At 55.2% G+C, this 12,713-nt stretch overlaps 3 protein-coding genes across 4 annotated transcripts in view; 2 read left to right on the forward strand and 1 right to left on the reverse strand.

Moving 5' to 3' along the window:
• Positions 1-318, reverse strand: part of RPS3A (ribosomal protein S3A) — a 4,387-nt gene extending 4,069 nt beyond the window's left edge. Inside the window, exon 1 of the mRNA XM_014943553.1 lies at positions 152-318. Coding sequence (XP_014799039.1) covers positions 152-213 — 62 coding nt within the window. The 5' untranslated portion in view covers positions 214-318. The remainder of the gene's footprint in view (positions 1-151) is intronic.
• A 16-nt stretch (positions 319-334) lies between these two features.
• Positions 335-3,647, forward strand: LOC106888943 (ribonuclease CL2-like). 2 transcript variants are annotated; one of them, XM_014943530.1, is made up of 2 exons: positions 335-571; positions 3,128-3,647. In XM_014943530.1, exons 1-2 carry the CDS (start codon positions 557-559, stop codon positions 3,563-3,565), a joined length of 453 nt encoding a protein of 150 aa, XP_014799016.1. In that variant the 5' UTR covers positions 335-556; the 3' UTR covers positions 3,566-3,647. The 2 variants fall into 2 exon arrangements, with proteins under 2 accessions (XP_014799016.1, XP_014799026.1); XM_014943540.1 differs by lacking the exon at positions 335-571 and adding an exon at positions 2,591-2,709.
• Positions 3,648-9,133: 5,486 nt separating this feature from the next.
• MBOAT4 (membrane bound O-acyltransferase domain containing 4) lies at positions 9,134-11,221 on the forward strand. The gene is made up of 3 exons (XM_014943575.1): positions 9,134-9,249; positions 9,806-10,021; positions 10,309-11,221. The coding sequence occupies exons 1-3, from the start codon at positions 9,134-9,136 to the stop codon at positions 11,219-11,221; spliced, it is 1,245 nt and encodes a 414-aa protein (XP_014799061.1).
• The last annotated feature ends 1,492 nt before the right edge of the window (positions 11,222-12,713 follow it).

Raw genomic sequence — 12,713 nt, forward strand, 5'->3', positions numbered from 1 at the left:
CCGCCTCAGGCCCGGCCGCCGCCATGACAGCCGCGGCCCGCTCCCACCGCCCGCCCGCCCGCCATCCGCCCCGCATCCGCGGCATCCTGCCGCCGCGGGGCCTCGCCCGGCACCCCTGGACCCCGTCCCTTCCCCTCCCGGCCGCCCTTACACTTTCTTCTTGGCGCCTTTCTTGCCGCCCTTGGTGAGACGCTTGTTCTTGCCCACCGCCATGGTCCCGCCCGGGCAACGAAAAGACCGGAAGTCGCCGCTCGCGCGAGATTATACGAGAGCGGGGCCGGGGCGAGAACTGCAGGCGGCGGCAGCGCTCTCGCGAGAGAGGGCCGGGGACGGGCGGACGGACCCACCGACCGTCCTCCTGCTTTTTGGGGTTCCCTCGTGGCTTCTCTGCGCCTTTCGGGATCCTCTGGGCGCCCCTCGGTGCTCCCCGGGGAGCCCTGCGGAAAGGGCAGCGCCTGAGGAGCCGGTGAGCCGGCAGAGGCCGCGGCGGCTCCGCTGGGCCCGGCCCGGCGGGCGGGAGCAGCCCCTCTGTCGGGAGGGTCGCCCGTGGCCTGCGATGGCAGTGGGAAAGGTGAGCAGCCTGTGGGCCGAGGCCTCGGCACCCCCACCGGTGAGACCGCGCTGGAATGTTAGCAGCCGCAGAACCACAGCAGGCGCAGGCCTAGGCCTGTGGTGTAGGATTTACCCGAGACGTTAAGGTTGACTCGCTGTCTATACTCTGCTGCTGCTGCTTCTTCCACCTTATTAAAGCTTTTCTCTTCTCAAGCCGTTTGTTGCCGGGCCTTTCTTTCAGAAAGAGCCCTGCGCTGCCTCTCTTCCTCTCTGCCTCGCCTCGCCACCCCACCACACAGGCCTCATGGCCCCCAGAGCCCCTTTCTGGGGCACCCCAACCTCTTCCCTGTGCCTTAGGGTGCGCCCCGGGGTCTCCGGGGGGCCAGCAAGGTCCCCAGAGCACACAGGGCGTCACTCTGCTGGCCCTTGGTTGGACAACAGATGGGTACTTGGTGGGAACACAGCACTGGGGATGGAGAGACTGGGATGAGGCTGCCTGTCAAGCTTGTGCAGATAGGCGGGCAGAGTGCCCTGGGGGTTGCAGCTCTGGCTCCGTGCAAACAGAGCAACAGCCCAAAAGGCAGCTGCTGCCTCCTACAGGTTCTGTACAGCCATTAGCCCACTCGCAGGATGAATCTGGGCAGGGGCTTTTCCTCTGCGGCCTCAGGTTGAGGATGGCTGTGTTGCCAGGGCAGAGAGCAAGGGTGGTCGTTCTCCAAGGCTGCAGGGTTGAGATAAAAAAAAAGAGAGTGAAGATCAAACCCCTGTGTCTGCAGAGGCCCCAGGCAGCTCTCCAGACAGTGCCAGCCCACCCAGCCCTTCCCGTGCAATGAGGAAGCTGGAGCTGCAGGGCCAACTAGAAGCTGCTGGTCTGGGCTGCCTCAAGCACCTCAACTGATTCCTCCTGTCCCCTCTGCACAAGGGGGCAGAGCCCGCCTTGCCTGAGGTAGGGCACGCTGCCCTCAGTAACCCACCAGATGGGAAGATGCCACCATAGCCCAGGACAGGGCATTCTCCACCTTCATCCTGGCCAGTCTTAGAGCTTTTCCAGAATTTTTGGGGAAGGTGGTGACCAGGACCTCAGGCTGGTCTTCCTCAGACTGAAGGACGTTGGTGGGCCTGGGATAGGCAGGGGGGCAGCTCTGTGCTGTCCTTGTGGATAAGTGGGTCAGGCCTGATAGTGACACACACCCAAAGGGGCATCTCTCAGCAGCCCATGGCCCTACTGCTGAGGCCCACCCATGAAGTGTCAGCATCTGGTGTCATTGTCCTCCTTGAATCACTGGTGGGATCAAGCTTAGTTGCTCACATGGAAGAAGAGCAGCTGAAGGCTCCTGTTGACTTTATTCTTCGTCCTCCATTTGCCACTTCCCATCATGGTCTCTATCATGTCTTTGAAGAGGTGGATGGAGATCACTTGCATCTGGTGGTGACAGCTTCTCCCAGGCACTGTGTGCTCTTCCTCTAGAGGGGACATGTTCTCCCCGTGGCTCCATCAGGTTCTCCCTGATGGTCAAGGCAAAAGGGTTGAGTTTTGATGGGGCTGAGGCTGGCTTCTGGCTCTTTGCTTATCTCTGCCTCAGCAGAACAGCTGGGAGCACGTGAGGAACAGTGGGGCAAAACACTTACTGGCAGTTCCCAGGGGTTTGACCTTGCCTGCCAGGGGGGACAGGGGGAAGGGACACATAGCTCCTGAAGCAATAGGGTGGCTGTGGACATACCACATTGTCCAAGAGGGGCAGGAGCGTCTGTCAGCTGCCCCAGAGGTGATGCTGACGTCTTGTCCCCCCACCAGGGAACTAGGTATCTTGCCCTGCCACCCCAGGGGACCCAGGTGTCCTGCCCCCATGGCCCAGGTCAGAAGGCACGGTCCAAGACAACATGGGCAGGGGGCACCCGAGGGGACATGTGCAAGCCAGTCACGTGGTTTGTTAATGACTACCTAATGACCTTGGGGGGCCTGCAAGGGGGAGTGGGTCTTCCTGGATGTCTGGTTCCGCCCCACACGTCTGCTGGACCTTGCTCTTTGCCCTGCCCCTCCTCCTGGATCCTTGCCCATTGGGCCCAGCTGGGGCCAGTATAAAAGCGCCGTGGGGAAGTGGGAGGGATCCGGAGACCCTGAGGCCATAAGGGAAACTGAGGCACACAAAGATGCGGGTGAGGGATGCGTAGGGTGTCTGCGGGAGGGGACTCTGGAGGAACCCCGGGATCCAGTGTGGGAGGGAGGACATGTAGGGGATCCGGGTGTCAGAGCAAGGGGGTGGATCTACAGGGGACCCAGGGGTCCAGGGTGGGTGTTCCATAGGGGACCCAGGCATTCGGAAGGGTGCAGAACTATAGGGGACCCCAGTGTCCATGGGGTATTCTGACCGGACCAGCATCCTGGTGGGATCCACGGATGGCCCAGGTGTCCAGGGGATTGCTGTAGTGGAGCCAGGAGTCCAAGGAGGAGGGTCCCTGTGCATTTAAAGGTGATACGTAAGGGTGGGGGAATTTGTAGAGGAATTGAGCGTCTGGGGTGGGATTTCCAGTTGGGGGCCCTGAACTCCAATAGCCTTGACCTCACTTTCCACAGGTGTCCATGGCGGGCTGGGCCCTATGCATGGTCCTGGTGCTGGCCGCGCTGGCAGGGACGGTGGCTGAGACCCGCTATGAGAAGTTCCTGCGGCAGCATGTGGACTTCCCCCAGACATCCACGCTGGCGGCCCACCGCTACTGCGAGACCATGATGGCGCGCCGGCGGGTGACGGCCCAGGGGCGGCCCTGCAAGCCCACCAACACCTTCGTCCACGCGTCGGCCGAGGAGCTGGTGGCCGCCTGCAGCCAGGCGCCTGATGCAAAGGGGTTCCACAGCACCCCGACATCCATGGCCCTCACCACCTGCCGCCTGCGGGGCCGGGACACCCATCCCCCTTGTGCCTACCGAGCTCGGCAGGTCCAGCACCACGTGCAGGTCTCCTGCCTGAATGGGCTGCCCGTGCACCTCGCTGGCTCCTACCCGCCCTCCCAGTGAGGCTTGACCTGGGGGGAACATGGATTCTTCCTCTCTCTGTGGGGCTCTGCCAGGGGCCTGCAATAAAGGAGGTGCCACAGGACTGGGCTCCGGCATCAGCTTCTGGGGGGACCCTGCGATCCTACCCCTCCCTGGGTGCCCCCGAGCCCCTTTGGGTGCCCCCAACCCTGTCCAAGGTGGACCTGCCCCCCGCTGTTTGTCTCAAACCCCTGGGTTTTCCCAACCTCCTGGGTGTCCCATAGCCCCCCGGGGTGCCTCTGACTTCTCCTGTGCCCCATAGACTCCCCCTTCCTGGGTGCTCCACAACTCCCTAGGTGCCACACAGGCCCCCCCGATCCCCTGGATGTGCACCCAATGCTCTCCCCTAGTATTCCAACTCTTTGGATGTCACATTGCTTTCCTGGATGCCCCATAGCTCCCACAGGGTCTCCTAACCTCCCATGTGCCTCATAACCCCTGAGGTACCCCCAACTCCCCCCATAAACCCTCATGTGCCCCACAGTCCTCTCTATCATATGCCTCTGGCCCCATCTGGGGCCTCTCTGGGGCTGAGGCTGCTCTTGGACCCCCTTGGCACCCCCATGGAGCCAAGCACTAGCTGGGGCCACACGTAGCCCTGAACCACCACCACCACCACCACATGTGCCCAGAACACACACAAAACCACGACACATGCAAACACACAACGCACACAAAACATGCACTGTGCACACAACACACAACCACACACTGCACCGCAAAAAATGCGCGTACAACACACAAGCATGTGCACACCACACAAACACTAGATGCACATGCATACACAAACTTATATTCTTGGGTTTGGGTGAGATTTCACGTGTCTCAGATTGTGTTCATCACCTCTGGTCCTGTCAGGGGGTGCCACTAAGAAGAGCATAGCTCCCTTGACTTCATTCCTCCCCATCGGTGCTTATCAGTACACTAGTAAGTTCCCCCTACCTGAGCCTTGTCTTCTCCAAGCTGAACAGTCACCGCTCTCTCAGCCTTTCCTCTTACCAGAGATGCTCCACTCCACCATCATCAGCTCTTTATGGACTCTCTCCAGTATGTCCATGTCTCTCATGTACTGGGGATCACTGGATGCAGAACTCCAGGTGCGTCTCACTCGTGCTGAGCAGAGGAGCTGGATCATCTCCATCGACCTGCTGGCGACACTCTGCTTAATACAGCCCAGCAGGCTGGTGGTCCTCTTTGCTCTGGTCCTATTACCGAGGGATCCCTGAGGACTCCAGTGGAAGTGCTGACATCCAGGTGCTGTGTTGCTACAAAAAGGCAGCCCAAACGCATTCAGAAATTGTAGCAGAGCAGAAAAAGACGCACAGCAAGTGGTCTTCCTGATCCTTTTCAATTGCTCTCTGTCCAAGATGTCTCTTCCTCAGGTGCCTTGAGTAACTCAGGTGCTCCTTTTCTGGAATTTAGCAGAAGGGGCTCTTCACAGATTGGTGAGCTCCAGCTCCCAGCCCTGCCCCAGTGAGGAGAGCTCTACTCCCTGTACGCTGGAGAGGAATTGGGGTAGTTCAAGGGCATTAGGGCATTCCTGGCCTGGCAATTTCCAGCAGATTCACTTCACCCTGCTCCCTCCTGGCCATGGGAGGAGCTGCATGGGCTGACCCTCTCGGCAGGGAATGCCTGAGATCTCTGCAAGGACGAGGATTTGATCTCTGCTCTGTTTATTTCTACCTTGGTTCTTCAGGGCTTAGGAGAGGACTCCAGCCTCTCCATCTGTCCTCTGGCAGCTCAGATCGACCTGACACTGAGCGAGAAAAATATCATCACTGTGATTTACCCTGTGAGCCCTGCACTACAGGCTCTGAAGAGCACAGGAGAGGTGGTACCTGTCTTGGGGAGACAGCTCTGAGCAGCAGACTGAGAGCAGCAATCCCAGTTTTGGGATGCCCTGTACGCTGGGGCTACCTGAGTGTGCTGGGAAGCCTGGGTTGTGCCTGGCATCTCCCCTTTTCCTACAGGGCAGCTCCACTCCTCTGGCACATCCCATCCCATTCCATCATTGCGCTGTTGGTTCATCCCTCTGCTGTGTTTTCCCCTAAGAAGCAACTCTGCTTTTTCAGCATATGTTGGTGTTTCTTCTTTGTGAAGGCTAAAGGGAAAAAAACCCTCAGCCACCAAGGAATTGGGATCACCCCGAGGGTGTCAGGACATCCACTCTTTCCAGCAGCCAATGGCAATGTGGATCATACCCAGACACTTTATCGCAGACACTTTATCCCTGAGGCAAAGCACCAGTTGATCTGCTGACGTTGTAATAAGGATCAGAAAAGCGGCAGCTGCTTCTGCTGTCTCCAAAAGGAGATGCCAGGACAAGAACTGTCTCTCTGCAGGGCTTGCATATCACGTGAAAGGGGATGGAAGAGGAACAGCAAGCAGCCCAAGACCTTTTTTCCCCATCACTGGCTGCTGTGCATGGTCCCTGGAGCTGCATACCTCTTGTCTCAGGAGCTCTGTGGTGGGGTTGAGGGGAACCATCAGGGTGCGTGGTCTCCAGTGATGTCAGTCCCTGTACTAAATGTCCAAAAACCTTAGGAGGTACCGGGAGGATCTGTCTCCATCTGGCCTTGGTCTCAACACCGAAGGCAAGGAAGGAGTTCCTAATAGGATTCTGCCTTGAAAGTAAATTGCCTTTTTTGCCAGTGCCGGCGCAGGACAGGGCACAGAGCTGGCCCCTCACCCACACCAGCTTCAGCTGATGTGGCAGAGCTCAAGAGTTGCAAGGCCGTATTGCAGGCAGAAAAGTGACTTGCAGAAATTTCACTTAATTTAATTTTTTGCCGATTAACATTCCCTTTTAATTACTGACCTGGGTATTGAGAAGCACGGAAGATGCAAAAAAAAAATACACAAACGCTTATGGAAATGCCTTTTCTCCCCCTTCCCCAGGCACAACTTCAGCCCTCCAGGAGAGGGGTCACAGCTGCAATAGGAAGCTGTTGCACTATCCTTAAATTGCTGGGATGCAGCCCTGTATCCAGGGAGACAAAAGCACCTTTGCCACAAGCAGGAGCGGGCCATCTACAGGCGGCGCTCAGCAAAGCTGCAAAGCAACAAGTAGCAAAAAGCCAGGGTGGGACTGAAAGAAAGGAAGGATTTTTGCATTTTTGTGTTTTAATAAACCATTGCATTAATTTCTTAATTCCTTTCTCATTCGGGTACTTTCATGTCCTGCCTATCACAGCCAAACGCAAAGTCCCAAGGTTTGTGGTTGATTCTGCCTTGTAACACCACTGGGAAACAGCAACTATCACCTGTGTTTTGTGGATGGGAGTTAAGCAGCTTTCCTAAGGCCATGGGGAGTCTGACACAGGAGCTCAGTCCAGGCCTCCTGAACCCTATTTTAATGGCCTCCCTTCCTTTTTATGTGCTTTTTTCTAGAGAAGAGACAAACAGTCTCAGTCTGACTTTTTCTTTAAAATTACTATTTTTTTTGCTTTCATTGCACGTCTTTCACTTTGCAGTGTGTCCTGCAGCAGGTCAGTATAGGCTGCATTGCTGCAGGCAACCAAAACCGTTCCCAAAACAGCACTGTAGTCCATCAAGAAAGCAACTATAAAATTTCTGGATACTAGCCCAAAGCTAGCATGTGAGACATACCTGCTTGAATTCCATGCCCGGAGTTTGCTGTGACAGTGGTCAGCCTGCTCTTCTCACCTCCTGTATTACCAAGCAATTAATTCCTCAGCCAGGAACTGGTGCTTGTTTGGTAGATGGAAATGAAGCAAATAACGCTCTCTGACGTGCTTCACTGTGGCTCACAGGCTCTCTCTAAGACCACGCTTCCACCGCCCAGCATCTGATGGCATAAAATGAGAGGCAGGAGCAGTGTGTTAACATTTCCAATGCTACTGTGGAAATTAATTTCTGCTTCTTGAAAAGCAATGGCATTTTTGCAGAACCATAGCAGGGAATTGCTTAAGCGGGCACTGCAAAGGCCTTCAAAAATATTTACTCAGAAAAGTCAATACTGGGCTCCGTGGATTTGGCAGAATGAGTCCCGTGAAACCAGGCTGTTGCTGCATGCCATGCATGCCAAAATTGACATGGAAAAAGCTTCTCTCTGGTGCTATCGCTTGCTCTTAAAATACACCCTGCACAAATAGAGCAAAATACAGCTGGCTTCTCTGCAGCATTTGCTCTAATAATTTTTTCCATGGGTTTTGTTCCCCCGCTGCCTTGTAACCAAATAACCCATCCAAACAATGTGGAAAGCTTTCCAGCATCATGATAGCTTGAAAATCTCAGTGAAGAGTAGAAGCATTCAAAGCATTTATAAGAGTCAGATTTGATATACTTGTAAAATAAAAATTTCTTTTCTTTTTTTTTATTTTATTGGAGCACTGTTCTTTCTGTAACTTTAGGCACCAATTTTGCTCATTTTATTGAATAACAGACTAATCTAGATATTTTGAAGCACTCATCTAAGGAAGGGGAAAACCTTACTTCTTCTACCCTTCAATATGTTATTTTTTTTTCTTCCAGAAGGAAATCCCAGGGTATTCCTCTTTCTATTCACACTGATCATATGCCTAAAATAAAGTAGATATCAACTGAGGTTTTTTTAAAAAAACATGAGCTTTCATTTTAATTTGTCTATTTTTTCTTAGCTGTATTTCATAAAGAAGAGTCACGTCCTGTAGATGCATTTTCTTGGGGTTTTTTGTCTGTTTAGCATGAAATACTGCTGGTTGCATTGTAAGAGCAATAGCAGCTGGGCTCATATTACTCTAGAGATGACTCTTCAAATAACTTTTCAAGTCTGGCCCAAAAGAGGACCTTTTGCTTTCTCCTACAGCACATTTTTGAATGAATGTGTAGTTTAAACATTTTAACTGCAATGACTGATTTCTACTATCACAAGTACCTCTGTGAGTCCATTTCTAAAAATTTATTTACTTGAAAAAAAATTGTTTGGAGAGAATAGGGCATTTCCTTTATCTCTGGTAGATGAAAAGGCCCTGTAGCTTGGTCCAAGTGGTGGGGCGGAGGGGCTCACTCTCCGTTGTCACTGAGAAGTGGCAGAACCCATTCTTTCCTTTCTGTGACCAAGGGTTTAAGTACTGGGAAGTCCCCACCACTACCCCATAACAAGTAAGCCAGGAAAAAGCCACAGATTTCTGTAAAGGACTGAGCTGAGCAGCAGCAAAGAGAAAGGACCAAGCCTCTGGGAGTACCTGGAGATTTTGCTCTGAGGTGCAACCCAGCAGGGCACATGTGGCAGCCCAAAGACCCTCTTATCTCAGCAGCTCGCTCTCACTGCCTTCGAAGCGTGTGGTAATGGCCCAGGCGTCTGGGCAGAGCAAATAACCAACCCCAGCTTTTTCCACCTACACACAAACCTCGGGACAGAGGTGCTTGAAGGAGTCGGCACTGACAAACGCAAAACACATGCTCCTCTTCCTGCAGATACCTCTGTTTCCTTTGCTCTGCTCTGGGGGTTTTTTTTGAGGTCCTGCCACATATAAAGAGGAGCCAGAGCAGCCCTTGGCTCAGTCCTTTCTCCAGGCATCAGAGACAGCTGAAGAAGCACAGTGCTCAATGCACTGGGCAGACCTGCTTCTCCTTCCTGCAGCCCCATACCGACTGGTGGCTTTCCCCTTCGCTGCTCTCTTCCACCATCTCTGTGCTTCGGGGCACCTCTCTCTGACTGCCCGGTACGTGGTCCTCACCCCTGCCTCTGCACTGAGGGCAAGTCATGCCTGTAGATGCTTTCTGGGGGCTCTCCTGGTCAGAGGTACAGTGGGACATGTGCTAGTAAGTCCCTGCTGACTCGGGTAGGGATATTTGTATGGCTCAGATGTGATCTGTCCCCTCCTCCAATGCCCCCCTCTCTGCATTGGAGCCAGCTCAAGGTTGTTAAGGACAAAACAGCCAGGCCAGACACTCTGGTGTTGTGAGAGATGGGTTTAGGAATGTACCTGGATGAGCATGTGGGCAAGGGGAGCAGGGAGGGGTGTGGGGACTATCTCTGCTGTGATTAGGATGGAGGCGAGGCAGGGCCAGCAATATCTGCCCCAGTCCCCCCTCCATTTCTGCTTGCAGCCACGATGTCCCTGGTGTTTCCTCAGCCCCATGAGAGACCAAGAGGCAGCCAAAAGGGGGGACTTTGGAGGCTCCAGGACCCAGACTAAGCTCTACTGACAACACTAGCAGGAGTTTCAAGCCACATTTTCCCCAAAAGGCATCCAAAACTCACCTGGTCTCTTCTAGGTACATATTCCTCCTCGCCGGAGGATGTCTTCTTGCTACCATAGCCATGGGCAGCTACGCCGTGTTGCTCATCGTGCCTGCTGTTGGCTCCGTGCTCGTCCTCCTCTCCGTCAGCCCAGCTCATGTCCACACCTGGGTCTTCGCCCTCCAGATGTCCTGGCAGACGCTCTGCCACCTGGGTCTGAGCAGCCAGCAGCTGGACCCTCAGGATGCCAGGTAACTCCCTGGCTCTGCCTCCTTCCTGCCCCTCTCCTAGGCGGGCTGGGGGCTCTCCCAGCCATTTTGTGGGGGTAGAGAGTCCCCCAAGCCGCACTGGCTCGCCACACACAGCCGTCAGTCTCTGCTCTGGCTCCGGCTGCATCCCTGTGCGTGGGCAATGCTGTGGGCATGGTAGCCCTCTGGGGATGTGGGACAGCACATCCCCCATGTGTGGCCTTGCACCCCTGCCTCTGATGCTCCCTTCGAGGGACTCTGAGCAGCTTCTGGGTGCCTTCTCCTTCCAGGCCAGCCATCGCCCTCTCTGCCATCATGCTGCTCACTCAGAAAGCTACATCTCTGGCCCTGGACATCCACGAAGGCGTCGTGCGGCTCCAGCCGGGCCAGGGGCTTTTGCAGGGCACCTTGCCCCTCTGCAGCTACCTGCTCTTTTTCCCAGCCCTCCTCGGAGGACCCCTGTGCTCCTTCAGCCAGTTTCAAGCCCAGGCCGAGTCCTCGGGGGCTCTCCCCCGCCAGCTGAGGGCTGCCGGGCAGCGGTGCCTCTGTGCCCTGGCCCTGCAGGGGCTGCGTGCTGGGCTGGTGGCCGGAGGGCTGGCCAGCAGTCAGGGCTGTGCTGGCCTGGGCTGCCTGCCCTGCCTCTGGGCACAGGCCCTGCTCCTCCGGCTGGCCTACTACACGCACTGGGTGCTGGATGAGGCCCTGCTGGAGGCGGCGGGCTTCGGGCCAGAGGAGGGCCAGGGAGACCTTTCCCTCCATGACCTGTGGACGCTGGAGACCACCCACCGCCTGGCCGTCTTCACCCGAACCTGGAACAAGAGCACGTCCCGTTGGTTGAGGAGACTGGTCTTCCAGCGCTGCCCAGCCCAGCCGCTCCTAGCCACCTTTGCCTTCTCTGCCTGGTGGCACGGCCTCCGGCCCGGGCAGGTCTTTGGTTTCCTCTGCTGGGCTGTCATGGTGGAGGCCGACTACCGCATCCATCCCTTCCTCAGCATCCGGGCCACCTCCCAGGGTGTGAAGCTCCTCTACCATGGCACAACCTGGGTCTTCACGCAGCTTATTGTCGCCTACATCGTGGTGGCTGTGGAGACCGAGAGCTTCTCCATGCTCTGCCTGGTCTGGACTTCCTGCAACAGCATCCTTCCCCTCTCCTATGGCCTTGCTCTGCTGCTGCTGCTTGCCAAGAAGCCAAAGCAGAACTGAACCTGTCCTGGGCTAATTTTTGTGGCTGGTGGGGCACATCCCTGCAGGGTGACAAATGCTACTGGCCAAGCAATCTAATATAACAGCATCTCCAGAGAACCAGGTTGGCTTTTACTCCTGAGATATCCACCAGCTTTGTGGGATGCTCTGAGGCAGGCAGGTGAGGTCACCAGACCACTGGCAGAGGGCTTCTAGCAACACTGCCTGCCTAATGTTTGTCTTGGGGCTTTTGGGTCTCAGCCTCTTCTCATGTAGGAAGCACACAACCTCCCCACCAAACTCATCTGTGCTACAAAAGCACCAGTCGGCAACTGTGTCCAGCTCCTGGGGATCTGTTCTCCATTGCAATAGCAGACACTGGCAGAGAGCTGCCTTGACACCTTTCTTGTGTACAAGGACCACTGGGAGCCTGGGCACAGGGAAAGGGGCTGCCAGTCTGTCTGGGGGCAGCACGAGACAAGAAACCCCTCTTTCCCCACCCAGAAGTACCACCAAGATGCATGGGTCTGCAGTGCTCCTCTAGCAGTTGCCCCTCAGCACTGTCCCTGTGGCATGCGGACTCCAAACTGTTCCCAATTACCCATCTCTTGCAATACCCACCCTCCACCAAGTGGGTGACATGCTTTGTCCCCAGGGAATGGGATCGGCTCTGTTCCATGCCACACAGGGAAGAGGGGGATGACCCATCCCCTCCACCATTCTTGCAGAGGATCCTGGGCACAGGGGCAAGAATGTCTGCTAGGAAAAGGAGAGCTACTGCCCATGGTAGGCTAAGGACAGCACGGGCAAGGGGGAGTAAGTCAGCAAAGTCCTCAGACTCAGCTGTGGCATTTAACCCGGCCTTAGGTGTTGCTTTCCCCACAAAGACACACAGCAGAAACCCTAATGCACTTCACACATTGGCCTAGGACCCAAAAACCTAGGACTGTTTGGGCTGAAGAAGCAGCATAAGCTACCACAGGGGAAAGCATGAGGAAAGCATGGAGCCAAGTTGCTGTTTATATGAGAGGAAGAAGACATCCACTAGATCTCAAAATAATATAGCTGAAAATGCTGCAAGACAATTGTTGGGCTCTTGTCTGCTGGGCATGCCGCTGCAGGGTACCAGGACCAACACCAGAACCAGTCTCAAGTGTCCAAACTCAAGGGAAAGCACTTTGATCAGGTTAACAACCCACACCGTGCCAGGACCTGTGCCAATACCTGTATCAGTGTTTGTCAGTAAACTGAAACTAAGCATGAAAAATGTGGGCTGACTGAATGTTTGGCTACTTCTTGAGTCCCACTGAACACCCAATCCAAGCCTTGCAAGCCACTTACCCCACGTATAATGACCTTGTTGCCAGCACAGCTTGGATTTGTCATGGCCAGGCCCTGTCTCCTTCAGAGCTGTCCTGCAGAGCTGTCTCCACCTTATTCCCTATATCCATGTTTAGAAACTGAGTCATCTCTTCATCTGATCTCTGAAAAACATGCTGGGCTCCTTCAGGCA

Source organism: Calidris pugnax, unplaced genomic scaffold (assembly GCF_001431845.1).
Source record: "Calidris pugnax isolate Ruff unplaced genomic scaffold, ASM143184v1 scaffold15, whole genome shotgun sequence".
In the NCBI taxonomy this organism is placed as follows: domain Eukaryota; kingdom Metazoa; phylum Chordata; class Aves; order Charadriiformes; family Scolopacidae; genus Calidris; species Calidris pugnax.